This window comes from Raphanus sativus, chromosome 4 (assembly GCF_000801105.2).
Source record: "Raphanus sativus cultivar WK10039 chromosome 4, ASM80110v3, whole genome shotgun sequence".
Lineage (NCBI taxonomy): Eukaryota > Viridiplantae > Streptophyta > Magnoliopsida > Brassicales > Brassicaceae > Raphanus > Raphanus sativus.
In genome coordinates, this window is record NC_079514.1 from 39330627 (window position 1) to 39356846 (window position 26220).

The window sequence follows — 26220 nt, forward strand, 5'->3', positions numbered from 1 at the left end:
TGGATAGGAAGAGTTGTATATGAAGTTCAAAGTGTCCTCCTAATCCACTTGGGACTAAAGGTCTATAAACCTAATTGGACTTGGAATCATATGATAATCCTTATAAAAAAAAAAGTTATTCACGTGATATAGAGGTATAGCTGAAAAAAAAACTAAGTGCATGAGCTGTTTATACGAACAAAAAGTGCAAAGCATAGGTACAAAAGATTGCGTGTGTGGTAAGTAATCATTGATTCTAGGGTAAAAAAGAAATTTGTGAAAAGGATTTGGGAAGATTTTTTTTGAAGCACTTGCATATGATTCAATCTACACACTTGAGTAGTACATTACATAACCTGGAATCGTTTTATTTTAGTAGTACAAAGTTCACCTAACATTTATTCTCCAAACCCTCTTCTCCACTTTCCATGCCTTTAATATTTCGTTGTTTTTCATGTTTTCAATTTTTAATAATAAAAAATAAAATAAAGACAGTTTTATTAGTTGGAAAAGAGAAGTGTTATTAATGAAGAAGAAAATACCATCGTCTCTATACTTTTCTTCATCACAATGCTTCCACTTTCTTCGAAACTCCTATCATGTCACCACCATATTTTATAATTGTTCTCATATTAACTAACACATAACCAAAATTCAGGAAAGAAGATGGAGAGCTCAATAGGGTTTATGACAGTCTTTGCCGTCTCTGGAACCGTGGTGCTCGTTGCGGCTCAAGTACACAAGCGTCTCTTGTCCTGTTACATGCAAAAGTTTGAACTTCAGTTTGGTACTAAAAATCTTCCCTCCCATGTTTTGAGTCCATGCATGTTCGTGTTTTAGTTAAATTTTTGATCTTATTTATAGAGAAAAAAACCTGTAGATATGGAGAATAAGGAGAAGAACAAGAACAAGAAGGAGAAAAAGGTAAGTTTTGCAGAAGATGTGATGGATCCGTCAGGGAACAACAAAGAGTATCGCCGGAAAAATAAGAAATCAAAATTCGAGGATGGAGAAAGAATCAGAAGAATCTCACAAAAGAGTCAAGTTTTATAACAAGTCAACTCACAAAAGAGTCAAGTATTGTTTTCTAAAATAATTTCTTTTTTGGTTAAATCTAAAGTAATTTCTATTTTTCTTTTTTTTTTCGTTTCTCAATTCCTTTTTTGTTTTGTTTAATTTGGTAATATTAATTACACACCGCTCTTCCCAAAATTAGGAGCTAAACCGGACCACATACGTATCCCATGTTGTTATTTATGTCAATGGACGCAGGAGATGTTAATGTTCTGTGATTTGTATCAACTACTGTATTTGTTAGGACCACCAAAAAAATTCAAGATTAACGTATTAATTAGCACCAGCCAAAACTTCAAGAGTAGGACCAGAAATGATTTAAACAAAACAATTGCGGTTTCAGCAAAGGCCCAATCTGGTTACGGACTTCTACAAGCCGATCACTATGCTGTTTACTGCTTAGGGGGCCTTTTCTTTTGTTTGTTCCTCGCTTTTTCGTTAAATCTTCTTTTTGAACATTTTTCCTTTGATATTTTTTTGTTTTCATTTTCTTATGATTTATGTATTGATTTGACATTTAAATTTTAAAACATGAAATTTGGTACGTAATTTTGTAAATGGCAATATGAAGAACTGAAATTGGTAAGAAGTGATAATGCAAAGATTGTGGTTGGCTAGTTAAGAGCATCTCCAATGTAAAACTCCATATTTTACTCCAAAATAGAGTAAAAATGAATATGGAGTAAAAATGCTCCAACCCAACTCTATTTTTCACTCTATAATGGAGTAATGAACAAACAAAAAAAAGATTACTCCATTTATGGAGTAAATTTCATTATGGAGTGAGATATGGAGTTGGGTTGGAGCATTTCTTACTCCATATTCACTTTTACTCCATTTTAGAGGAAAAAATGGAGTTGGATTGGAAATGCCCTAAGTAAGTAACTTAAACTATGGAATTTGATCGACCATAAGAAAAAGTCAGAGAAGAAGGAAGACTAGAAACATGGTAAAGCTACATCATATTCAGAGAAAAATGTACAATATAATGGTGTATCCAGCTACTTATTAGCTGATTGTTTTCCTAATAAGAGAGACAATGATTATTTCGTAAGAAAATGATTTTTGTTTAAGAAAAAAACGAGAATCAGAAAATAAATGTCTTGTCAATCTTTAATTTTGTAAGAATCAAGTTATTAATGATAATATAATTCCACGATACCTAAATTCATCAATAGTGCCATTCTATAAGATCTTTTGAATATTTTGAAATGGCCATATATCTCGCATCTACCCGAAAAGCTTATGTGCAATGCATTCTTTTTCCAATTATTGTCTAATAAATGTTCTTTTCTCTAATATAAAATTCTTAAAAACATTTGACTTTTGCTTTTTTGAAATATTATAACTTTCACCTTCCTTTTTCATTCCAATAGGTTTTATAAAACAAAAAAAAAATACATTGACGTGAAAAACATGTGTTTTCAGTACATTTATTGGCACTTAAAAACCCAAAAGTAAAAAGATGTATTTTGATTAAAATTACTTAGAAGTGAAGAAGTCCTTCATGTCACGAGTCAGGAGCTCCATGGTCATAATTTAATAACCAGAAAATGCAAATTACAAAAATGAATCCCAAAGTTGTTTCCGATCTTCTATTTTATCGTCAATTGAATACTATTGTTTTCTCTTTATATAATGTTAGTGGACCGAGAACGGAGCTTCGAATCAAAGGAGAAAGCCAACCACCACGAGAGTGTCGGTTCGAAGGCGACGGAAAATCTAACGGCAAGTGAAACGTCGCCGGTTCAGATCATAAATAACGGCGAAAGCGAGATTTTATCAATCATACGTTAAAGACATTTCACGAGCTATTCCACCGCACGTACAAAGAACCAAAACCCCTACTCATTGACGTCAACTATAGCCTTTACGTTTCCATGAGGCCTCTTCTTTTTACATCTGTCTCACAAAAGATTTTGTTTATCAAGTAGATCGGTGTATGCGAGATGTTATTTCATAATCACGACACTGTTTAAGTTTTGCAGTAAATCTCAAGCATTATGCATTGGTCTAAAATCTTATTAACAAAGACTCTTATTATAAAAAATGACACAATGTTAGATCAAAAGCATAAATCGATGGATATATTTCAACCAAAGACACCTTACCTTCCTTCACTGGTTTTATTTATGATTTGTATATGTGACAATTAAAAGTCATCTAGATATATTGTTTCTAGAATTACATCCTCAATATGTTGTCATTAGCGCAAAATGAGTTTATGACATTTGCAACCAAACTTCAGAAACTCTTTCAGGCTGTAATGAGTGCCGGCTTAGGATATGGGATGGTCAGTGCGACCACCACAGGGCCTACGCCAAATATTTTTTTTCGTTTTATTAACATACATAATATTAACTGAACAACTATAATTGTTTTAATTACTTACGTATATATGCATGTGGTCTCGAAGGTTAAATGATATGTGTTATTACAGGGCCCAAAAATTCATTTTAATAATTTTAATAAGTGTCTAAATATTAAAAATTAGTAATCATAGGGTCCAAAAAATATTTTTGCCCAAGGGCCCAGATTGGTATTGAGCCGGCCTTGGCTGTAAGAGAAATACTTGGATTCACTCCTAGAGTGAACCTTTAGGTTCATCCAACCAATAGGATTTCGTTATTTTATATTCAGTATGTTTTTAAAATAAAAATAAATAAAAAATAATAGTAATCGCAAAAAAAGATTTTATATTTAAAATACCATCATCAAAACACTAAACCGTAAACTCTAAACCTTAAATCCATGGTAAACCCTTGGATAAATCTTAAATCTTTGGATTGTTTTTAAAAAATATTTTTAAAACAATCAGCAAAATACTAAATCCTAAACCCTAAATAATAAACCCTAAACCCTTGGGTAAATCATAAACCCTTGGATAAATCCTAAACAGTAGGATTTAAAATTTATCCAAGCATTTTGGATTTACCAAGGGTTTAGGGTTTATCCAGGGGTTTAGGGTTTAGGATTTAGGGTTTAGGGTTTAGTATTTGGCTGACGGTATTAAAAATATATTTTTATAAAACGTATTTTTGTTTGCAACTAATATTAATTTTTATTTTTTAGTTTAAAAATATTAATATAATTTGACAAGATTTTGTTTCCTTTTTTTTAAAGATACTGAATATGAAATAACGAAATCCTATTGGTTGGGTGAATCTAAAGGTTCACTCTATGGGTGAACCCAAGAATTTCTCTGGCTGTAATCTAATTTATACGGTCATTATACGTTTATAGAATGCTAATTCATTCCAAAACTAATTAAAAGAAAAGTATAGTAACTTTTTCTGAAAATATGCTAATATATGGAAGAACAGTTACCAAATTCATATACACTTTTTTCATAATATGTTGAATAAAGCTTCACATTTAAGAATGCCTGAGATATATATATAAAAGGATGATCTACTAATAAATATTTGGTATTCAAAAAAAAGATCTACAAATAAATATTTCTACCTAATAAATATTTATTGTAACATGCAGGCCAGTAATCATCAATATATATATATTAAAAAAAATTGGGACTAACAAATAGGTGGTCTGGTGATATAATAATATTGGTTCATGACATATTTGTTACGTTATATGAGTGAGAATAATCCAAACCTTTGTTGGCGTTTCGCTACAGTTGTTGTAAGATAAAATACTGTAAAGAACCTACAAAATTTATCCGCCACGAAGCATATGACATTTGTATCAATGAAGCTTAATTAGTAACGTATCATAAAACTCATAGTGACTTACAACTAATTATTATACTAGTTACAATAGTTTGAGTCGTACGTTACTACGTTTTGATTTGCAAGCCAAAGCATCGATATGTTTTTTCCTTTTTTTGATTAACACCATCGATAAGTTTTATTAAAAATAAACAAACATGGAAAGTTTTTACTTGAAGTGAAGTTCAGATACTGAACCAAGTTAGAAACCGACACGAAAGCTCGAAGACAGAGACATAGTGCTTGAGTTTATTGAACAGAAACAAGTAGCAGCCCTCTGTCTCAAGGAGAGGCTTCAAGCTAGGCATAAATCTGAACAAAGTGGCACGTGTAGACCCCACCTTTTACCACTAAAAATAAACAAATTAAAAAGCAAAAAAATCCAACCACCAAAAAACACCAAAAAAAAGATTAAAAAGAAAGAAGAAACTTCACATCAGCTTCAGAGAATCTCCTCTCTCTTCAACCCCTTCTTCTTTCTTCCTTCACATTGCCGACACTTCCTTCATCTCTCTTTCTCCCACAAACGCCATGGACTCATCCTACAGCTTCTCAACCCTCCTTCTCCTCCTCTTAGCCGCCTCCATCGCCACCGCATTACCCGAAAACAAACCCACCACCTCGGGTCAAATAAACTCCAACTCAGTCCTCGTAGCTCTCCTCGACTCTCACTACACAGAGCTAGCCGAGCTAGTGGAGAAAGCTCTCCTCCTCCAAACCCTCGAAGAAGCAGTTGGTCGACACAACATCACAATCTTCGCACCACGCAACGATGCCTTGGAACGTAACCTCGACCCTCTTTTCAAATCTTTCTTGCTCGAACCAAGAAACCTCAAATCGTTGCAATCTCTACTGATGTTCCACATTCTCCCTCGTCGTATCACTTCTCCTCAGTGGCCTTCTCTCTCTCACCACCACCGCACTCTCTCCAACGACCACGTCCACCTCGCCGTCGACGCTAGTGCTCCTTCTCTCCGGTTAAAAGTAGACTCCGCTGAGATCGTACGTCCCGATGACGTCGTTAGACCCGACGGAATCATCCATGGGATCGAGCGTCTTCTCATCCCTCGCTCTGTTCAAGAAGACTTCAACCGCCGCCGTAGCCTCCGTTCAATCTCCGCCGTGTTACCAGAAGGAGCTCCTGAGGTTGATCCAAGAACCCACCGTCTCAAGAAACCAGCTCCACCTGTTCCAGCCGGAGCCCCTCCCGTCCTCCCAGTCTACGACGCCATGTCACCAGGTCAGTGCCGCCGTGTCCTTCCATTTCTAAAGAGTTACGAGTAATTTTTTTTAAATATACTTATTTTTTACCAAAAATTAGTATAAATGTCAAAAATATATTATATGAATATACTTTTGTTTAAACAAATTTTTTTAATCAAAAATGTACTTGTAATTTTTTAAAAAGAATATAAAAATTTTAAACAAATATTAAATTTTCTAAAATTATTGAACCGGTTCTGTACCAGGTCCTTCTCTTGCTCCGGCTCCAGCTCCCGGACCCGGAGGTCCACGTCACCACTTCAATGGCGAGGCTCAAGTCAAAGACTTCATCCACACACTCTTGCATTACGGTGGCTACAATGAGATGGCTGACATTCTCGTCAACTTAACCTCCTTAGCCACCGAGATGGGTCGGCTCGTCTCGGAAGGCTACGTTTTAACAGTCTTGGCTCCTAACGATGAAGCCATGGCTAAGCTCACAACGGATCAGTTGAGCGAGCCTGGTGCTCCTGAGCAGATTGTGTACTACCACATCATACCAGAGTATCAGACAGAAGAGAGTATGTACAATGCCGTACGCAGATTCGGGAAGGTGAAGTACGATTCTTTGAGATTCCCACACAAAGTCTTGGCTCAAGAAGCTGATGGCTCTGTTAAGTTCGGACACGGTGAAGGCTCAGCTTATTTGTTCGACCCTGATATCTACACCGACGGTCGGATATCAGTTCAGGGTATTGATGGTGTCTTGTTTCCGATGAAGGAGACTCCAACAACGGAGATGAAACCAGCTGCTCCCGTTGTTAAGAAAGTTGCTAAATCAAGAAGAGGTAAACAAAAAAAACTTTTTTAAGTCTTCATTACTTTTTCCTTTGTTGATCAAAAAAGTCTTTATTTGCTTTTTTTTTACATTTAGTTTTAGATTCTGATTGTTCTGTCCTTAAGTACTTGATTTTGACGTCTAAACTAGAATTACATCATTTTTTTTGTGTCATAGATTGTCAGAAATCTTGTTCTAAAACTTTGTGTAGGATGAAACTTTAGTTAAATAGTTTAAGCAGCCATGAGTTTGGTCGGTAAGTGAGAGTAGAAGTAAACATGTGGGATTTGGAAAAGCAGAGACGTGTAAGAGAATGGAGACAAAACTCTCTTAACAAATTTTGTTATTTTATTCACTTATTAGCTTCTTTTTATTTATAACCCACCGACGAATAGTCCTAAAGAACCATTAGATTAATGAATTTTTGTTTTGTTCTTTCTATAAGACAAGCTGTGAGGCACAATTGGTCGTTAATGACTAGGCAGCTTGTTTTTATTTTTACTAAGCCCCAAACCAAACCCTTTTGTCCTTATTTAGAGTTTGTTTCTAATCATATATTTATTGCACTCAATCATTTACAACAAAAAGTGACTGATTATTTGATAATCTATGCAGGTAAATTGATGGAGGTAGCTTGTAGAATGATGGGATCACGGTTCATCCCGTGTCAATGATTTTACACGTTATTATCAAAATAAAACCAGGACTTCCAAATTCTTGGTTCTGTAAACATCTGGAAAAGAAAAAGAGAAAAATTGAATATGTAAATGATGTGATTTTTGGTTCGTTTCGGTTTGCATTCTCTATTGTAATTTTTTATATTCAAAAATATATATGAATACGTGGACAGTAGATTCTGATGAAGTTTGTTATTTGGGGTGCGTGAAAATGATGGTAGGAGTTAGAGAATTCAAAGGAAGTTTGTTATTCATACAACTATATGAATAGCTATATGGAATAATAAAGGAATGATCGGTTTGTGTGCTTATTTTTTACATTCTCTTCTTTCAATTGATGCATTATTGCTATCATTTTGTATAATACTACTATAAAATATAAAATCTGGAAAATAATTTAATGTGTGATTGGCATGTAGCTACAATGTTCTTTGCTGTAATAGATCAATCAACATAATGTATATTCACTCACCTGGTCATAGTATCAGCGCCTCTGTTTATTGTTTATACAATACTCCTGGAATGACATTTTTTTTGGAATAAAATCATTTGGAATGGATCATTCCCTGAAATTCCATAAATTAGCTACCAGTTATCATGAGAGTTTTCAAAACACAATTCCACTTATTCCATTTTTGGAATGAAACAAAAAAAAACCATCTGTAAAATCTATTTTTTATTCATGATCCCTAAACCTTGGTGAATGAATGGAATGTGTGAAATCTCTATTCTATTTATGATTTTAGTTTTTATTCTATTTTCAACATCATTCCAATTTTTTCTATTCCATAAAAATCATTCTCTTTATTGCTAACATTCCTATTAGGAATAACCAGTTACTAAAGCTGTAACCGGATGTTAATAAAAGGAATAAGTGGAATTAAAAGAATGATAATCAGTGGAATTCAATGGAATGAAATTAGTATTTTATCTGTTCCATAACTATTTTTTATGTGGAATGATTTTTTAAAAGAATGTTGATATTTCTTCTGACATGGAAAGGAATAATATGGATTGAGATGGAATACTTATTCATTTTTTTCATTGCAACCGTTGATTATTTTGTGGAATGAGAAAGAATTAAGCATTCAGAAAGTTTTTATTCTAAAAAATGTATTCCGTTGCACCTAAGTGTATTTATTTTTATCATCATCAAAAGCAAGTTTATAAAAGAAGAATCAAGTATTCATGCATACGGTAGTAATGGTGGCATTTACATTTATACAGGTATCTCGCTCTAAATATCACATGATTACTAAAGATTATCACAACTCTCATACTCTTTGGTACACCGACTATTTATTTATAAGTACTATTTAATTAATACTATGCTTTTACAAAGTATAACTTTCCCTTGTTTACAGCAAGATTTTTAATCTTTGACAGCTTAGAACACGAATCTTTAAGTTACTATTAAGACGGTGAAGATATTAGGAAGAAGTGGGGACTGGACATGAGGACAGGTGAGCTGTGTGGGGCTTCTGTCGTCATGTAATAAAAGTCTTAGTCTCTTTAGTCTTTAGCAAATTAATATCACTAACTTTGTCGTAGGCGAGAGTCAAAGTCAAAGTTACCAAGTGTTTTAACATGTACTGAAGTACATAACAATGCAAGTATCAAGTGTTTTAACATTTACTGAAGTACATAACAATGCAAGTACAGTAAAACTTCTATAAATTAATAATGTTGGGACTTTGAAATTTTATTAATTTATAGAGATATTAATTTACAAAAGTTTCCATATTTGGATTTTTTCTATTTTTTCTATTTTTATTTATATAAAAAAGAAAATAGTTTATTTTACCGCATGTACATTATTTAAATTTTAGAAATTTGACTTCCATATTGTTCTATTATCATATTTTGTGTAGATTTTTATATTTCATAGAATTGTTAAGTGGTTTTTGGTATAATTTTACTAAATATTATCAAAATATATTGAAATGTTAAGAAAAATAAAGATTTTTTATTGTGAATATAAAATCAACAATATAATATTTAGCTCGTACTTAAATAAAAATTATATATAGATATATTATTAATTTATGATTTTAAGGGGACTATATATTTATATATAAATTTTTAAAATATTATTATCTTATTATTTTATCGATTTGTATTATATTTAACACTATTTCAACTTGAGACCGACAAAATTTATTAATTTATAGAAATTATTAATTTATAGATTATTAATTTATAGAGGTTCTACTGTATTCTTTTTACGGCTTTTTGTAAACTCATATCGTCTCGTGCTCATCGTCCCATAAAGAAGTTTAGCTATACAACAATGTATGAATCATAAACACTAAGATGACACTTAACATTTTGAAACATAATATCTTGTATGGTTAAATAATGAAAATCTTAGGAGTGAGTAGTGTGAGTAGGCATATCTATCTATATTTACAAGAATCGTTCAGACAAAGCCCAAACAAATTCAAACCATAATCTTGTTTCCGACCACAAACATGTTGCGAATACAGAGCACCCCACAAGAATATTGGTATCCGACCCTAACATGTTTAGCTCTAAATAAATACCCCACTAGTCTCCTTTGATATATAAACATTTGCACAATTCGCCACTATTTCACCCTGCAAATTCGAAAATATTTCGTTCATAATATATATAAGTTACATTTTTGAATTCGACAAATATTAAGAGAACATATCTTAAGAAAAATCTGAGGCTTAATTTCAAAAAAAAAAAAAGAGAAAAAAAATTGAAGAAATGAGAGCAACTCCCAAAACGCAATGCAACTAATGTTTTTGTAAAAGAAGAAACAGAGATAAAAGATTAGTGCCAAACCAAAACACTGTCTTTGCTGGGTTCAGCCTCCCACTGCAACTTCACTTGTCATGATCTCAGCTTTCACTTGGATTTTGTTGGATTCCTGTTTGTTCTCTTCCGCTCTACTTATCCCTGATTCTTCTTTCTTCACTTATTTTCTCCTTTCTTTAGCCTTCTCTCACTTCTCTTGAGTTTCTACCTTTGGCTGAGGCTTTGTTATGGGTTTCTTCAAGCAGATGATATGATGATGATGAGGCTTTTGGTTTTGTCACACGAGGACCGGTCTCACGTCCTGTTGCATCACAATTACTGTTTCTGCGTCATAGCTTTGGAGCTTCAGGACGAGTAGATGGTATCTACTGATCTACAACAACATTTTCACAGACCACACATCAGATACAACTTAGGACAAGAAGTATGATCACATATAAAGAGGAAAGAAGCAAACCTTCTTCAATTAAACCTTACGTGGTGGCTCTTTATAGAAACTTGGCATCGGACCAGCCTTAAGCGTCAAACTCTTCCTCAACCTTTTGATCTCTTCTTCCTGACTCTCCTAAACAAATACAAATAGTAACTATAGTTTGCTTTTTTGCCATTTCAGCTTTCATCGGTTAACACAATTTAGTTGCCACAGAACTGCTGGTAGTAACTATAGTTTGCCTTTTTTGGTCGGCTCAGAAACTAAACTGCTGCGCTTGGTGGTGCTGTTTGAAGATGGAGTTGCCTTTGGTTTGGTTCCACTTGCAACGACGGCCGGGTTTAGGACTAGCCTTTTGGTGTTGTTGCATCAATGCTCTTTCTATGTACATCATCTCTAGTTGGAAAGGAAATGCTCTGAGAAAGGAATCTCGAGATCCGAGAAAAGGTTCCTGACTTTTTCCTTAACAGCTTTATTAGCTGTTTTACTCTTCAGCTCAGGGACAGGGGATGTCTACTTCAAAGATTGATGTTGAACACTGTTCAAAACACAGAGACTTGCAAGAAATATTATACTTTTACCGGTACATTTTCATTGCGTACGTTGTCAGTTTTCTCGGTAGATAAGTCAAGAGTCTCAGGTCTGTTCTTGTCATTGGACTGAATCACCCTCCTCTTTTGTTAAGTATTTGACCTTTAAAGACTCTAACAAAAAAACTTTAATTAATATTTGAAAATATAAGACAGCTAATTAGTGATTTAAAATGTTTCTGACATTTCACAAAACACAGTAGACATATTTTCATTGGAACTTAAAACACGAATCTATGTATATATTAAGAGAGAGAGACATTGTTCAAGAATCATAGAATGAGAAAAATAATCAACAACATAAACAAAAAGGACAATAAAATAGTCAACGACTATTTGCCATTCTACGCTGTCCTTAATCGTTAACTATTTTATTGTCCTTTTAACCAAATAGAGAAGAGAAGAATCAAATGATTGAGATTAGACAAAGCACAGTGTTTGTAGAACGGGGGGGAGAGGAAGCGTGGGAGTGGTCTCCGTTACAGCGAACCGTTTCTACTAATCCCCACGACATACCCGCCGCATGCGGACCCCACTCTTCCGTCCGTAATTGCTGACGTGTCACGACCATTTCACACATGATTGGGTTTCCACGGTTGGGCCCCGACCAGCCCCGCCTGAGTTGTCTCGACGAGTTCTTTATCACCAGAAAGACTCTTCCACGTAGGCAGTGAATTGTGATTTCAACCGTCAGCTGTGGGACCCATTCTTCGAAGATCCTATTCGCATACAGTGGGCCCACTATGTTTTGATGTTTGGTTAATTTTCCTTTTTACACTAATAAATTGAAAAGTAAATAATTGCTTTGTTAAGTATATAAATCTTAAATTTTTAAAATCAGAATTGTATTTGATTTCTTTAACTTTTTTTTCCTCTATTTCTTTAACCTTTTAAGAAAGAAGTAACGTTTGCACATTTATCTAACAATATATTTATTTGTAAAATCACAGAGATTACTTTTTCTTCTTCTTTTTCAAAAAAAAATCACAGAGATATATTTCACGAACATTCTTTTCAAACCCTAATAGACAATGGATTCAGCTAAAAAAACAGAGGAGATAGCGGCGCATGAGCAGCAGCTTCCATGGGAGTTGATTGAAGAGATACTCTCTCGTGTCTCTCCTAGCTCTCTTGTCCGCTTCAAAACTGTTTGCAAACGATGGAACGCTATCTTCAACGACAAGACATTCATCAACAACCACAAGGAGACGTTTCGGTTCATCCTAAAATCCAAATCCAAGATTTATTCTGTAAGCATCGATGATGGGAAATAGGCCCAATTTCAGACCTGCATACAAGTCCAGCAAGGAGTTGAAGATGTTATTTCCTTTTATGTAAGTGTCGGTTTATTTTATAAAGCCATATGGGATTAGGAAATTATGTGACGTAAGGCATAAAAAAAAAAAAAGGAATGTGTGATCTGTTATAAAAAGAGATCATAGGTTAAGGTTCAAGGTATCCGATCAAAGAGAGAAGAGCAAAGAGATAAAGAGAGATCAAGAGAATTAGCAATTAGGAAGAGGGTTTATTGCTTAAACTTGTGATCTTTATATTTTGTTCTTGAGAAACCTATTGGTATTGAATAAAAGCAAAGACAGGTTTTTGGTATCAAATTTATTCCAAATTCTATAGCATAAAGTAGGTTTAAATCCTAACAAGTGGTATCAGAGCAATCCAGGTTTGATTGGAAGTGCTAGCTAGAATTATGGAACCAACTCGGGGAAGATTTGAGATGGAGAAATTTGATGGCAAAGGTGACTTCGGAATGTGGAAGTACAAGATGATGGCTCAGCTAGAGATACAAGGTCTACTTTCGGTTCTTAAGGAAGACTTTACGGTTTTGACAGAATCTGGAAAAGAAGTAGAAGGATCGGATGCAAAGGTTGATCAAAAGAAGGCTGACAAAGATCTTAGGGTAAGAAGTCTGTTGGGAATATCTTTGAGTGATTCTATTCTAAGGAAGATTATGCATGAAACAACTGCATTGGGGATGTGGAAGGCTCTTGAAAAGAATTATCAAACAAAGTCGCTTCCCAACAGAATCTACTTAAAGAAACAATTCTCTTGCTACAAGATGGAAGAAGACAAGACGATAGAAGAAAACGTGGATATCTTTCTGAAGTTAATTGCAGATTTGGAGAGTCTCAAAGTTACTATATCAGATGAAGATCAAGCTATTCAACTATTGTCGGGACTTCCAGAAGCGTATGAACAATTGGTTCACACACTTCAATACGGAACGGGGAAAGAGACGCTTACCGTGAACGAAGTTGTAACTTCAGCTTATTCCAAAGAAGCGGAATTGAAGCAGAAAGGATTACTTAACAGAAGTAAACCAGCTTCAGAAGGTTTATATGTGGAGTCACGTGGAAGAACTCAAAAGAGATCAGGGAACGGTAATGGAAACTCCAGTAACTGGAGAGGAAGATCTAAAAGTAAGGGAAGGCAAAAATCTGATGCGAACGACACAAGTTGTTTTATTTGTGGCAAGGAAGGCCATTGGAAACGGGAATGTCCTGATAGGAGGAGGCATCCGAGTTCAGCAAATTTTACAAAGGAGCCTGTGCAGCCATTGGTGTTAACCGTTAGCAATCACGATACACGCAAGGAATGGATCATGGATTCAGGTTGTTCATTCCATAGTACACATGACAAAGAAGTCTTGTTTGATTTCAAGGAGTACGATGGGGGAAGTGTATTAATGGCTAATAACACTAAAGGCAGCATCAAAGGAACAGGGAAGATTCAGATTCAAAATTCAGATGGTTCTGAAGTGATACTCAAGGATGTTAAATACATGCCTGATGTGAGTAGGAATCTGATTTCTTATGGGATGCTAGAAAAATCAGGCTGTAGGTATAGAGGAAGCAGCTTCAAGGTTCAATTTTACAAACGCAAGAAGAAAGTAATTTCAGGAAAATTCAAAGATGGGTTATACTTTCTTCAAGGAACGGTTGTAAAAAGTAAGGTGGATACTCCTAAAGCTGAGAAGGAAGGTAAACGAAAGAAGTTAAAGGTGTCTTTCAGTGAGAATCTGATCCAGGGACCAAGTCCGTGTGGTTTTATGACGGAAACAACATCAGCTCGAGGTGGAGACTCTTTTTCAATAGAGAAAGACGAGTCAAGTAAAGAAGCTGAGAATGGGCAGGCTCTAGATGATTATTGTCTTTCAAAGGATGAAGAAAAGTGTAATGATAAACCATCATCAAAGAAAAATAAAAGGCTTGATGGATTCAAGAATGATTCAGAGTTTTGCATTGAAAGTTTCACAAACTCAGATTATGCAACAAACGATGAGGAAGCATTAACTACAGGGTTTGAGTTCGAAGTTAGTGATGCAGAAAGCAATTCTATCATTACGGCAGTCAAGAAGAAAGATGTATCAAACAAGACGGATACTACGGTTAATCATGAAGAGAGGTTGAATGAAAAAGCACCTGATCAGAAGTTGCAGCTTTGCTGTGAACTTCCCACTGCCGACTAATAGGAGAAAAGCGTCACAGGTAACGTCATTATCGAGACACCTCGCACAAGAAGAAATAACGAGTGAGAAACTCTGATTATTTCTTATCGATAATGAAAAGCCAGTAGGGAGCAAGAAAGGTTACCTGTGACGGATAAGACGAGGTGGATGTTTCAGTTCAAGGTGGAGCAGCTGAGACATAGGAAAATTGCTAATCAGTATCAAGTAAATCGGATGGAGAACAGGAAAAGTTGTTGAAGTGTTACATGAGAGAACGTCTTAAACATCAAGGATGGTGAAGGGAGACGAGTATCTCAGGAATCGCAACGGTCGCCAAACAAGGAAGAGGAAGGTTGATGAGAGAACGTCTTAAACACCAGTAACGGTGAATGGAGACGAGTATCTCTGGTACATGAGAAGCACAACGGGATCGTCGAAGAAACAGAAGGGAAGTCATCATCTTAAACAGGTTGAAACAGCGTCGTATGTCATTAGAGAAAGCTGGAAAAGGGGGGCAAACAAAAGGGATTTATCAAAACACTGTAAGATATCAAGAGACAAAGTTTGAGTACACAAGTTAAGAAATTGAGAAACTCACCGAGAATATCTGCAGTAAACTCGGTGACGTGAATCAAATTTTCTTATGGACGAACACGTTAGCTGTGGATACCAAGGAATGGCCATCCATGGTAGAGCAGCTGGTCAGATGGAAAACGAAAATCAAACTAAGACTATATATATGAGTGGAGGAGAAGATATCTTAAAGAATGGAGCAGCGATATATACTCTGAGTTATAAAGGAGAAACAGAGCAGAGTAACCACCAGGAAAGACATAACAGTGGTCGGACTTTGCGGAAGGCTGAAGCTTGGATCCAGGAGCGACGGAGTATGTTTCGCAGTGTGAAACAAAGAGATGGTAAAGGCAGGCGAGAAGATTCATTGGTAATTCACAAACACAAAGAGATCACCATAGATGAATTCTTAGTAAGTTTGGTGACGGAGATCATCAACAGTGCCACCGTCGAGAGCTTTCTGGGTTTCTATGATCTCACCAAAGAAGATGATGATGCAAGGCTTATGTGAAGATGCTTACAAGCGGATACGGTGCCGTTGCCGGTGGAGTTTCCTGGTCTAAGAAACCGGAGAGAATCTCTGTGGTATGTGCAATGATGATCATACTTTGGGGAGGAACAAGAAGGAATCACTGGAGCTGAAGTTATTTCCGACGAATTGGATCACGGCACTAACTCCGGTAGCGGTCACATCGTTCAGAGATCTCGGGAAAGGCTATGGTGTAAATCAACAAAGGATAGGGACACAGGGTAACCAGAAATAGAAAACATCTTCTGTAGAATTTTGAATTGGAATCAATGAGGTCACTTTCTTCATCATGTTCAAGAAGAAGCAACAAAGAGATGGTGGCTCTTGTGTGTTCTCGTCATTGACGAAGGGGAAGACAAGTGAAAGGAAAATGGGCCTAAGGTGGAGATTGATGGGAAATAGGCCCAATTTCAGACCTGCATACAAGTCCAGCAAGGAGTTGAAGATGTTATTTCCTTTTATGTAAGTGTCGGTTTATTTTATAAAGCCATATGGGATTAGGAAATTATGTGACGTAAGGCATAAAAAAAAAAAAGGAATGTGTGATCTGTTATAAAAAGAGATCATAGGTTAAGGTTCAAGGTATCCGATCAAAGAGAGAAGAGCAAAGAGATAAAGAGAGATCAAGAGAATTAGCAATTAGGAAGAGGGTTTATTGCTTAAACTTGTGATCTTTATATTTTGTTCTTGAGAAACCTATTGGTATTGAATAAAAGCAAAGACAGGTTTTTGGTATCAAATTTATTCCAAATTCTATAGCATAAAGTAGGTTTAAATCCTAACAATCGATCCCAAGATAGTGGTGCGTGAGTTAACCTTGGATATTCCCGGTTTAGAATCTCAAAAACTTAAATTCTTGATTGATTACGACGAGTTCATGTTATGTCATACGGATAAAGGAACCACAGTTTGGAACCCGTGGTTGAAACAAATTAGTACATGGATTAGACATCCTAGGTTTGAGTTTGTAGGCAGATGTTATGATGGTAGTAATTGGACAAGCATTTGGGGAAATTATAACGTGTGGATAATCCATGACTTTGCGTTCGTTGCGTGGAGACACGTTACATCCGGTGATAGTGACCAGAGAAAAGAACAACTTAAAATTATGCATTCTGAAATTGGTGGATCGTTGAACGGGTCTTTGTTTTGGATTGCTTATCTTGACGAGACAGATCCCGTGTACCGTTTATGTAGATTTGATTTTTACAAGGAAAGATTCTACACATTTTGTGATCTACCATGTGGTATGAGCCATCCTCACGATGCGCTTGTCGTTAGTTTCTTTAAGGGAGATCGGTTTACAGTTTTGAAGCAATGCCATGTAACAAAGGAGATAGAGATTTGGGTGACCAAGAACATGATTAACGTCGAGGATGGTGATGATGTGGTTTGGGTGAGTTTCATGACTTTTTCAATTCCTACCTTTCCGAGTTTAGTACAGGCTGAACCCTACTCTGATCAGCAGCCAAGTTACTATATCGACGATAAAAGGCTTGTCGTGTGTTCTTGCGATGAAAATGGCAAGGCTTGGATTTATGTGCTGGGGGAAAACAAGTTGATCAGCAAAGTTCAGTTAGATTCTGTGGTTGATCCTTGGCCTTCTCATTGCACTTATTTTCCCAGCTTGGTCCCTGTTCCTCGAGAAAAAGATGAAGCAGAATTACACGTTTAATTTTATTTGACGTGTTTGGTTGCAGTTAGAGATTTTAACTCATTTTCTTTTGGTTTTAATAAATTTCTTCAGAGTTTCTTAAAGCAAGTTAGTTTAACCGTTTAGCAGGCTCAGTTTAACCTATAGTCTAATTTTTTTAATCTAATATTGTTTATGGTGCTTAAAATCTCGACCCTAATTGTTTGACAAAACATTTAAATTGTGTTCAATTCGGTACGAAAACACCAAAATTAAAAATCAACTTTTAAATAGCAACCATAACAATAAATTTTTCCAAGATATTAATAAATCTCCAGCACTCCTCAAATAGATGCGAATATCTCTAACAATCCCCAAGTCGAAGTGATTTTGCCACATGTCGCTATCAAAATTGATGACATGTCATATGGTTAAATATGACATGGACAATTATATTTAATACTGATATATTTTTTGGAAATCTTTTTAGAACATGGAAATAACTCATATATTACATTTAATATTGATTTATATTTTTGATAAACTTTGTAGAATATGGTAATAACTCATAAATTATCACTACAATAAATATATTCAAATATGACATACTGAATTTCGAAATATTATATAATTTTACTTTTATAATTATACAATTTTTATTATCTAAAATTTTCTAAATTTTCTGATTTAAAAAAATAATTTTTTTTAATCTTAATATCATTAGTTTCTTTTAGATATCTACAAATTATATAAATATTGTTTAGTTTTAATTTTTGATAACTATACAATTTTATATGATTTTTAGTAATTTTGTTTGCCACATGTCCTCTCTACAATCGTTTTTACAAAAACAATTATGACATTGCTATCAAGATTGATGATATGTCATATGATTAAATATGACATGGACAATTATATTTAATACTGATATATATTTTTGGAAATCTTTTTAAAATATGGCAATAACTCATATATTACATTTAATATTGATTTATATTTTTGGTAAAATTTGTAAAAAATGGTAATAACTCATAAATCATCACTACAATAAATATATTCAAATATGACATACTGAATTTCGAAATATTATATAATTTTACTTTTATAATTATACAATTTTTATTATCTAAAATTTTCTAAATTTTCTGATTTAAAAAAATAAATAAAATTTTTTAATCGTAATATCATTAGTTTCTTTTTATACAAACTATATAAATATTGTTTAGTTTTTAATTTTGATAACTATATAATTTTTATATGATTTTTAGTAATTTTGTACAAGTTGATCTAATACATTTAACCAAAAGAAATAAATAATTTTGTTTATCTAAGATTCTAACTCTTTATATATACATACATATATATATATATATATATATTTAATATAATTTAAAATAAAAAATTTTTTTCTTAATTTTATGCTTAATTAAATGATATTTATATTGATTATTGGTCAAAAATAATAAAATATATAATATTAATAAATTATATTTTTAAATATAAAGTTTAACTTTTAAAAAATTCATTACTGCACAGGGTGCAGGAAAACACCTAGTCATATATATTGCACGAACATTCTGTTGAAACCCTAACAAGGAAAATAGACATGGATTCAACCGAAACAAAAGAAGAGAAGAAGGCGGCTGCGCATGAGGAGCAGCTTCCATGGGAGTTGATTGAAGAAATACTCTATCGTGTCCCTCTTAAATCTCTCGTCCGCTTGAGCGTTGTTTGCAAACGATGGAACATTATCTTGGATGACAAGAGGTTCATCAACAACCACAAGGAGACGTTTCGATTCATCCTAGCAACCGAATCCAAGATTTACTCGGTAAGCATCGATCCCAAGATAGTGGTACGCGAGTTACCGTTGGATACTCTCGGTTTAGAATATCAAAAACCTAAAACATTGGTTGATTGCGATGAGTTCTTGATATGTAACATGGATAAAGGAGCCTTTGTTTGGAACCCATGGTTGAAACAAAGTGAATGTATTGCCCATCCTAGCTCTCGCCTCGAAGGCATATGTTATAATGGTAGTAACAGGAGGAGTGAGGTAAGTCGTTACAAGACAATTTGGTACAGTAATAAAGAGTGGAAAATCCATGACTTTGCGTTCGGTACGTGGAAAAACGTCAACGTAATATCCAAATCCAATAATAGTAATCAGAGCGAAAAACAACGTCGAACTTTACATTCTGAAATTGGTGTATTCTTGAACGGCTCTTTGTTTTGGATTTATTTTCTTGAGTCTTTGTACAGCGTATCTAACTTCAATTTTTCGAAGGAAAGATTCTATAGATTTTGTGATCTACCATGTGGGAAGAGCCATGTTCGCGATGCCCTTGTCCTTAGGAGCTTTAAGGGAGATCGGTTTTCGTTGTTGAAGCAATGCAATGTAACAAAGAAGACTGAGATTTGGGTGACCAAGAACAAGGTTAATGTTGAGGATGGTCGTGATGTGGTTTGGGTGAACTTCATAACACTGTCAATTCCTAGCTTTCCCAGTTTAGTACCAACCAATTTCTACTCTCAGCAGCCAAGTTACTTCATCGAGGATAAAAGGCTTGTCGTGTGTTCTTGTGATGAAACTGGTCAGGCTTGGATTTATGTTTTTGGGGAAAGCAAGTTGATAAACAAAGTCCGAATAGATTCTGTGGTTGGATCTTGGCCTTTGCATTGCACTTATTTTCCCAGCTTGGTCCCGGTTCCTCGAGGTCAAAAAGATGAAGATTTACAAGTTTAACTTTATTTAACGTGTGTTATCTTGTTTCCTCTTGTTACAACTAGAGATTTTGCTCATTTCCCTTTTGGTTTTTATTTGGGAGAAATCAATTCTTTTATATTTTGTTAAAGGAAAGCTAGTTCAAGCGTTTGACGGGATCAGTTTTACTCTAGTTGTTCTGACTTCGGTCCGGAAGTATATTTGTTGCCTTTCACTTTGTGTAGGGTCTATTTAATATTTTCAAAATTAGTATTACTTCACTTGATGATTAAGCCCCCTTGATAAATATGATACATTTGACAACCGCATTAACACAATCAATACTTTGATAACTGATACATAATATGGAGTAAGTTTTTGTGTTGCTTACGTTTTATAAAGTTTGACAAGAAAATAGAGCAACAAGAATGTGAGCTACGACTTCTTGGCCTGCAGTAGCTTTTAATCTTAGTTACAAGTTACAACATTCACGCATATTTCTTATGTAAGAAATTTCTTTTACAAATACTATTCAGCTATGTCATTTGGCTAGGTATACGAATAATCAAACTGTACTTTAAATTAATATTCCAACTTTCTGTAAAATTTTGTATAAAACCAGAAAAGAAGTCGGATCATGCTTCACCAAACTATCAAAGGCACAGGCAATATAGTCTAGAAGTATTGAAAGCATCAACATCACCTGAGTTTAAGTTGTGTTTCCTTATCTCTTCTACAACAACTTTTATATATATACAAACATAGCTTTTTATTTTTTGCTCTAAACTTTTTTAAAACATATCATAAACAAAATAAAAAAGAACCTACATAGTTATTGGTCTTTCCATCCATCAACCTTCTTTCTTGTGCCTGCCCTCTTTTTGTCCCTCTTCTCCTTCTGCCCCTCATATTTCAATCTGTTGCAGCCCTTTTGTGACTTCCTAGTTCCTACAAGTCTAAATCTAAACAAATATTAGTTTTGAAGTATTGAAAACACTAGAGATCTTATCAGTTTTATAACAGTTAACATTAGATTAAAGAGGCTACAAGTCAAGAATGTGAAAAATGAGTGAATGCATCACATTCACTTACATATCATCATCATCATCATCAGTTTTGATTACTCATTACACTTCTTCAGACAACTTCATTACACTTTTGTTGATGAATCTAAACGATCATTTGCTTCCTCGTCTTGTAATTCTTTAAGTCTTACAATAGCCGCTAGGAATTCCTCGTAGTCTATTGTGTCTTCCATATGCTCATTCATCTAAAAGTGATCACAAGAAGATTCATCCATGTGTAAGAACATCAGTGATGCAAACTCATAAATATTTCCTGACCAGTAAATCTATATAATGAGACCATAGTGTTGCTTACTGGCGTTTGCATAAGACCACTGATGTCAGAGTTGTCAAGATTTGTGTCGAATCTTTCAAGAACGCTTTTGAGTTCTTTATAAGTTACTCTCCCGCTCTTCTCACTGTCTATAATCTTGAAAGCTTCTCTCAGATTGTGAATCTTTTCCTCAGAAAGCGTTTCCAGAGTCACCTGCAAGTGAAACACGAATTAAAGAGAGTTTTTCAAATCAAAACCATCCAAAAATCAAAATATTTGAAGTATACCTTTAAAGCTATCTTCTTGAGCTTGTCTGTTTCTGAAAACTTCCTCAAGCGATTCAATACAACTGCATCAAGAGGTGTATCTGGTGCATTTCCTTCATCTCTAATCCAAGGATGGCCTGAAATAAAAAAACGAAGATTAAGCTTCATATCTGCTTAAACTATGAAGTTTCATGATCCTAATGACTTACACAACACTTGTTGAGCAGTAAGTCTTTTTTTAGGGTCTCTCTCAAGCATCTTTCTGATCAAATCTTTCGCGCTTTCAGAAACTTGTGGCCATGGATCTGATGACAAATCAAGCTCACCCTCCAGAACCTCATTGAAGATTTCCTCTTCCGTTTCTGTTTAGATTAATAGCACACATAAGAACACCTCCAAAAACATATAAAAGTTTGTGGTAAAAGTTAACAATCTTACCACCCCAAAAAGGAGCTGAGCCGGAGAGTAGCACATAAATCATCACACCAGCGCTCCAAATATCTGCTTCAGGACCATAGTCCTTGTTCAAAATTTCAGGTGCAATGTAGTATGGACTACCAACCACATCCGTGAAGTTTTCTCCTTCAGACAACAACATACATTTCATGTAAACAGAGCAAAACAGAGAAAACAGAGCAAAGCAGAGCAAAACAGAGAAAACAGAGCAAAGCAGAGCAAAACAGAACAAAGATGTTTTTGTAAGGAACATACCAGGCTTGACAAACATAGACAACCCGAAATCAATAGCCTTAAGAGGCGAATCCTCTTGATCATCGACGAATAGAAAGTTCTCAGGTTTAAGATCTCTATGCATCACACCTAAAGAATGACAAGTCTGGACCACACCAAGTATGACCTTAGCCAGATGAGCAGCTTTTCTCTCGGAGTAATGCCCTCTCTCCACTATCCTATCAAACAGCTCACCTCCTCTGCACAGCTCCATCACCATGTGAACAGCCACCGCGTCTTCGTAAGCTCCTTTGATGGAGATCACGTTAGGCTGACCTAACAAATGTTTCATTATCTCAATCTCTCTTCTCACGTCCTCCACGTCTTCTTCGTTATCCAGCTTCCTCTTTGGTATCGACTTGCACGCGTACTCCTCCCCTGTTCCTTTCTCCGTACACACAAACGTCGTCCCGAACTGCCCGTGACCTAACTTGCTACCCAAGTTATAATATTCCTTCAAATGCCCTGTCTTCGTTTTCAACACCGACTCTGCTTGCAACCCTGCGCTCATAAGTCTCCTCACGTTGTGAGGTTTCCTCTTGCTGTTCCCACACGCTATCCTACCCGCACGCTTCTTCCTCTCCTCCTCTTCTTCTTCTCCTTCTTCTTCACTGCGCTTCCTCGTCTCAGTCTTGCTTCCTTGAGAATCTGAGCTTGCAACACTCGTTGACGCTTTCTCTTCAAGTAACCTAGGGTCTCCATCTTCAACCTTGGGTTTATCATCATCCTTGTGCATCAACATATGTTGAGGAGGCTTGTCAGGGAGCTGCGGCTTCACTGGATGATCCATGATGAGATCTGTGGGACGAACCCATGTGTTTGATTTCGTATCCACACAATTGCTGACTATATGAACACATACATTCCCCATCTTTTCTAACAAAACCTAAGGAAACGCAAAAAAGATAAAAAGAGTCCCTTCCTTCCGTTTCACGCAAGAGAAAATAACCCTAACCTTATCCTCTATACAGACACAGATCTCTCCTGTCTAAACACCATAACCACTTCCAACAACAATCATACAGACAAATCTCCTAGAGATCTAACACAGAGAGAGAGAGAGAAAGATCTAGATATCAGAACATTCTACAAATCATATCAGAAATGCAAAACGTTGAAGAAAAAGAGAGCGTTGATTTGATGAGAAGGAAGACGATTTGAGGAAAATGGAATTGGGGCTCACGTCGTGACTGGAATTTTTATTAGGGTTTTTGGCTTCTTTATTTTTTCCTCAATTAAAATTATTTATTCTCTTTCTCAACAAACATCTAATGACATACGACTCTGAGGTTGTGTCTAACTGTTGCAGCATTCATCGGTTAACCAGTTCGGTCCTTGTTTTTTTCTTTCTGAAATTATTATAATTATTATTTTCTTGTTTTTTTTCTATGTTACTTCCTGCCACAAAATGGTAACAAATCTTCCAAAAACCGTAAGGTTAGATTTCGAATCTTTAATTCTACTTCATTACCAATACTTTTGACTTTATTTATTTATTTATTAACATTTAATGAAAACTATGAACAACTATATGGTAATCTTTCAGGCATGACTGATTGTAATAACATGTTCTTGGTTGGTACTTGGGTAACGATTAAAAAAGACAAAACATATTAATACATAGTATTAGTGATATAGAATTAGAGATGAGCACTAAGCAAAAAACGTGGACGCCGCTAACATCAAAACGCTTCTCTACTAAAGTCGCATTATAATTAAAGATTCTTTTTGTATATGTCAAAGAAAGAACAATGAAGGAGAGACTCATTCTCAAACGTCCTTGGCCAAGCTCGAGAGATCAATATCTCCCGAGGAGAATGGCTGTCTCGTGACGTCTTTGTCGTTGCTGCGATGCTCCTCTAGCTTCGGATGGTCTTCGATGGGTATACCCTTCTTGGTGGTTGAGTGATAATGGTCTCGGTCTCCCATGATATCGAACAAGCTGCTTCTCATCTCTTCCGCGGCTTCAAAGAAACCTTTTATTCCGGTAAAGAAGTGGCCCTCAATGTCGTCTAGATCGCTGCGGAGTCCTGGAAAGTTTAGCGGGTTTTCCTCAAACTGGTTTGGGAGAGATGAAGATCCACGTACCATCTGGTCTGTGACATCTTCTTCTGTGTGCTCTGTGGTGGATTGGACGACTTCAGAGGGCCTGAAAAACAGATATACAGAAGAACATAGTGAGAATTAATCAGTTTAGTGATCACAAAGGAGAAGTGGAAAGGTACTATCTCGAACTCAGACTGCACAAGACATTAGTAAGACAAGAGGATCAAACATTTTCAGACATCATCCTTGTAAAATCTTAAACCATGTGCCCATTCATCATTACACAACAAAGAGATAATCAAACACAATACGTTAACTCTTACCAATACACTCCCTCTGAAGCCAAAACTTAAAATCTTTTTTGATATTTAGACAATACATAAGTAGAAGATTCCGACAAAGGGATCAGAAAAATCAACTCACTTGCCGAAACAGTGGCGGAGGATCTCCTCGGTTTTGTCGCACTTCCTGACGAACTTCCCAGGCTCCACCTCCTCCGTCTTGCACTTCGATCTCACCACCGTTGAGGTTGAGCAATTGACTTCGCCGGCGGAACCTCCGAGTGGTTGGTGATCGGTGACGTCGTTACTACCGGCGTCGGAAGAGGATGAATCGTCGTCTCTCCAGACCCAACCCATGATCTTAATTATTATCGATGAGATTTCGATATTTTGTTTCTGGATTCTTCTTCCCTCACACTATTACAGCGCCTCAGGTGTGTTTTTTTTCTTCTTAATTTATAAATCGCGAGCTTTGTGGGGATATTCGTCAAACCGACTTTACCGAACCAGACACGTAAGAGGTTGGGCTCACAAAGGCTTTAACATTTTCGTATTCACCTTTTTCACGTTAAGGCTCGAGAAACTTTTTTTTGTATTTATAATTTGTTGGGCTCACAAAGCCCATTTTATTATGATATTTATTATTTTGGATCCAACATTTAAAGCCCGTATAAATTTGTTTTTTAGATTTTTCTTCATACATTACTTTTAGCCTGGCTATAAATAATATATTAATATTTGGCTAAATTTCTGATGTGAAATTTGAATTGATTTATAGAAATGCAATAAAACTATTTTGAACCTTTTTAACGAAACATGTATATATTAAAGCTGGAAATGTTTCGAATCATATTATTTTTGGGTGTATGTGAATGAGTTCTAGAAGAGACTCTCATAGGCACATCGCTATTTCGCTATCGCAGTATTTTTCACCATCGCGTTCGCGGATCATATGTGTAGAACTATGAACATGATTTCCAACTGTTCATTTGAGTGTTAATGGGAAGGAGATTGTGATTTGAGAGAATTAGTTTTGAAGAGAAAGGGAACACATTCATTCCATTCCAAACTTAAATCCTATTTGTTACAAATGGATAAGAATTATATATGCAATTAAGTGGGAAACTACATGTGAATAATTTCGAATGCCAAGGTCTATGAAATGTGTATATATTTACAAAGTTTTCGTTGATAACTCACAATTGAAAAATAAAGATATATGTATAAAATCAATTTGATGTGATATTTTTTTTGAAAAAATGCAAGAAGAAACATGTATGAGTTTTCACTCATAAGTCTGATAAAGTGTGCGACAAATAAAAAGGCTATTTAAAGACCTTAGATAAAGATTCACA

General features: G+C 35.3%; 6 protein-coding genes, 1 long non-coding RNA gene and 1 pseudogene across 9 annotated transcripts; 4 read left to right on the plus strand and 4 right to left on the minus strand.

Annotated features, from left to right (window-relative positions):
• The first annotated feature begins 13 nt into the window (after positions 1–13).
• On the plus strand, positions 14–1110 carry LOC108851697 (uncharacterized). The gene is made up of 3 exons (XM_018625159.2): positions 14–218; positions 638–766; positions 860–1110. Exons 1-3 carry the CDS (start codon positions 161–163, stop codon positions 1030–1032), a joined length of 360 nt encoding a protein of 119 aa, XP_018480661.2. The 5' UTR covers positions 14–160; the 3' UTR covers positions 1033–1110.
• Positions 1111–5214: 4104 nt separating this feature from the next.
• LOC108848357 (fasciclin-like arabinogalactan protein 16) lies at positions 5215–7694 on the plus strand. Its single transcript, XM_018621696.2, has 3 exons — positions 5215–6021; positions 6251–6832; positions 7438–7694. The coding sequence occupies exons 1-3, from the start codon at positions 5313–5315 to the stop codon at positions 7494–7496; spliced, it is 1350 nt and encodes a 449-aa protein (XP_018477198.2). The 5' UTR covers positions 5215–5312; the 3' UTR covers positions 7497–7694.
• Positions 7695–10192: 2498 nt separating this feature from the next.
• Positions 10193–11874, minus strand: LOC108850954 (protein WVD2-like 4; annotated as a pseudogene).
• A 2835-nt stretch (positions 11875–14709) lies between these two features.
• LOC108853939 (uncharacterized) lies at positions 14710–16262 on the minus strand. Of its 2 annotated transcripts, none has more exons than XR_008944779.1 (3): positions 15590–16262; positions 15365–15464; positions 14710–15267 (listed from the first exon to the last, which is right to left on the minus strand). It is a non-coding gene; the product is annotated as an uncharacterized LOC108853939 (long non-coding RNA). The 2 variants fall into 2 exon arrangements; XR_008944778.1 differs by having other exon boundaries at positions 15553–16260.
• A 391-nt stretch (positions 16263–16653) lies between these two features.
• Positions 16654–17543, plus strand: LOC108853374 (F-box/kelch-repeat protein At3g16580-like). The gene has a single exon (XM_057008291.1). It carries the CDS (start codon positions 16746–16748, stop codon positions 17541–17543), a length of 798 nt encoding a protein of 265 aa, XP_056864271.1. The 5' UTR covers positions 16654–16745.
• A 1549-nt stretch (positions 17544–19092) lies between these two features.
• Positions 19093–20388, plus strand: LOC108853937 (F-box protein At2g14710-like). The gene has a single exon (XM_018627417.2). The coding sequence runs from the start codon at positions 19108–19110 to the stop codon at positions 20245–20247; it is 1140 nt and encodes a 379-aa protein (XP_018482919.1). The 5' UTR covers positions 19093–19107; the 3' UTR covers positions 20248–20388.
• Positions 20389–20939: 551 nt separating this feature from the next.
• Positions 20940–23926, minus strand: LOC108853308 (calcium-dependent protein kinase 25). Of its 2 annotated transcripts, none has more exons than XM_057009840.1 (7): positions 22521–23926; positions 22248–22391; positions 22019–22171; positions 21831–21946; positions 21586–21756; positions 21298–21475; positions 20940–21161 (listed from the first exon to the last, which is right to left on the minus strand). In XM_057009840.1, the coding sequence occupies exons 1-6, from the start codon at positions 23407–23409 to the stop codon at positions 21356–21358; spliced, it is 1593 nt and encodes a 530-aa protein (XP_056865820.1). In that variant the 5' UTR covers positions 23410–23926; the 3' UTR covers positions 20940–21161; positions 21298–21355. The 2 variants fall into 2 exon arrangements, with proteins under 2 accessions (XP_056865820.1, XP_056865819.1); XM_057009839.1 differs by having other exon boundaries at positions 20940–21167.
• A 266-nt stretch (positions 23927–24192) lies between these two features.
• Positions 24193–25311, minus strand: LOC108853938 (fra a 1-associated protein). The gene is made up of 2 exons (XM_018627418.2): positions 25008–25311; positions 24193–24687 (listed from the first exon to the last, which is right to left on the minus strand). Exons 1-2 carry the CDS (start codon positions 25220–25222, stop codon positions 24309–24311), a joined length of 594 nt encoding a protein of 197 aa, XP_018482920.1. The 5' UTR covers positions 25223–25311; the 3' UTR covers positions 24193–24308.
• Between the last annotated feature and the right edge of the window lie 909 nt (positions 25312–26220).

Bases quoted from the DNA above. Each gene is read 5' to 3' on its own strand.
- LOC108851697 (XM_018625159.2), top strand. From the start codon at position 161: ATGAGCTGTTTATACGAACAAAAAGTGCAAAGCATAGGTACAAAAGAT. The intron at 219-637 runs GTAAGTAATCAT...ACCAAAATTCAG, and splicing joins TACAAAAGATTGCGTGTGTG to GAAAGAAGATGGAGAGCTCA. The intron at 767-859 runs GTACTAAAAATC...AAAAACCTGTAG, and splicing joins AAAGTTTGAACTTCAGTTTG to ATATGGAGAATAAGGAGAAG.
- LOC108848357 (XM_018621696.2), top strand. From the start codon at position 5,313: ATGGACTCATCCTACAGCTTCTCAACCCTCCTTCTCCTCCTCTTAGCC. The intron at 6,022-6,250 runs GTCAGTGCCGCC...GTTCTGTACCAG, and splicing joins CTACGACGCCATGTCACCAG to GTCCTTCTCTTGCTCCGGCT. The intron at 6,833-7,437 runs GTAAACAAAAAA...TAATCTATGCAG, and splicing joins AGTTGCTAAATCAAGAAGAG to GTAAATTGATGGAGGTAGCT.
- LOC108853374 (XM_057008291.1), top strand. From the start codon at position 16,746: ATGTTATGTCATACGGATAAAGGAACCACAGTTTGGAACCCGTGGTTG.
- LOC108853937 (XM_018627417.2), top strand. From the start codon at position 19,108: ATGGATTCAACCGAAACAAAAGAAGAGAAGAAGGCGGCTGCGCATGAG.
- LOC108853308 (XM_057009840.1), bottom strand. From the start codon at position 23,409: ATGGGGAATGTATGTGTTCATATAGTCAGCAATTGTGTGGATACGAAA. The intron at 22,172-22,247 runs GTAAGATTGTTA...TAATCTAAACAG, and splicing joins CTCAGCTCCTTTTTGGGGTG to AAACGGAAGAGGAAATCTTC. The intron at 21,476-21,585 runs GTAAGCAACACT...GATCACTTTTAG, and splicing joins GTGGTCTTATGCAAACGCCA to ATGAATGAGCATATGGAAGA.
- LOC108853938 (XM_018627418.2), bottom strand. From the start codon at position 25,222: ATGGGTTGGGTCTGGAGAGACGACGATTCATCCTCTTCCGACGCCGGT. The intron at 24,688-25,007 runs GTGAGTTGATTT...TCTGTTTTTCAG, and splicing joins CTCCGCCACTGTTTCGGCAA to GCCCTCTGAAGTCGTCCAAT.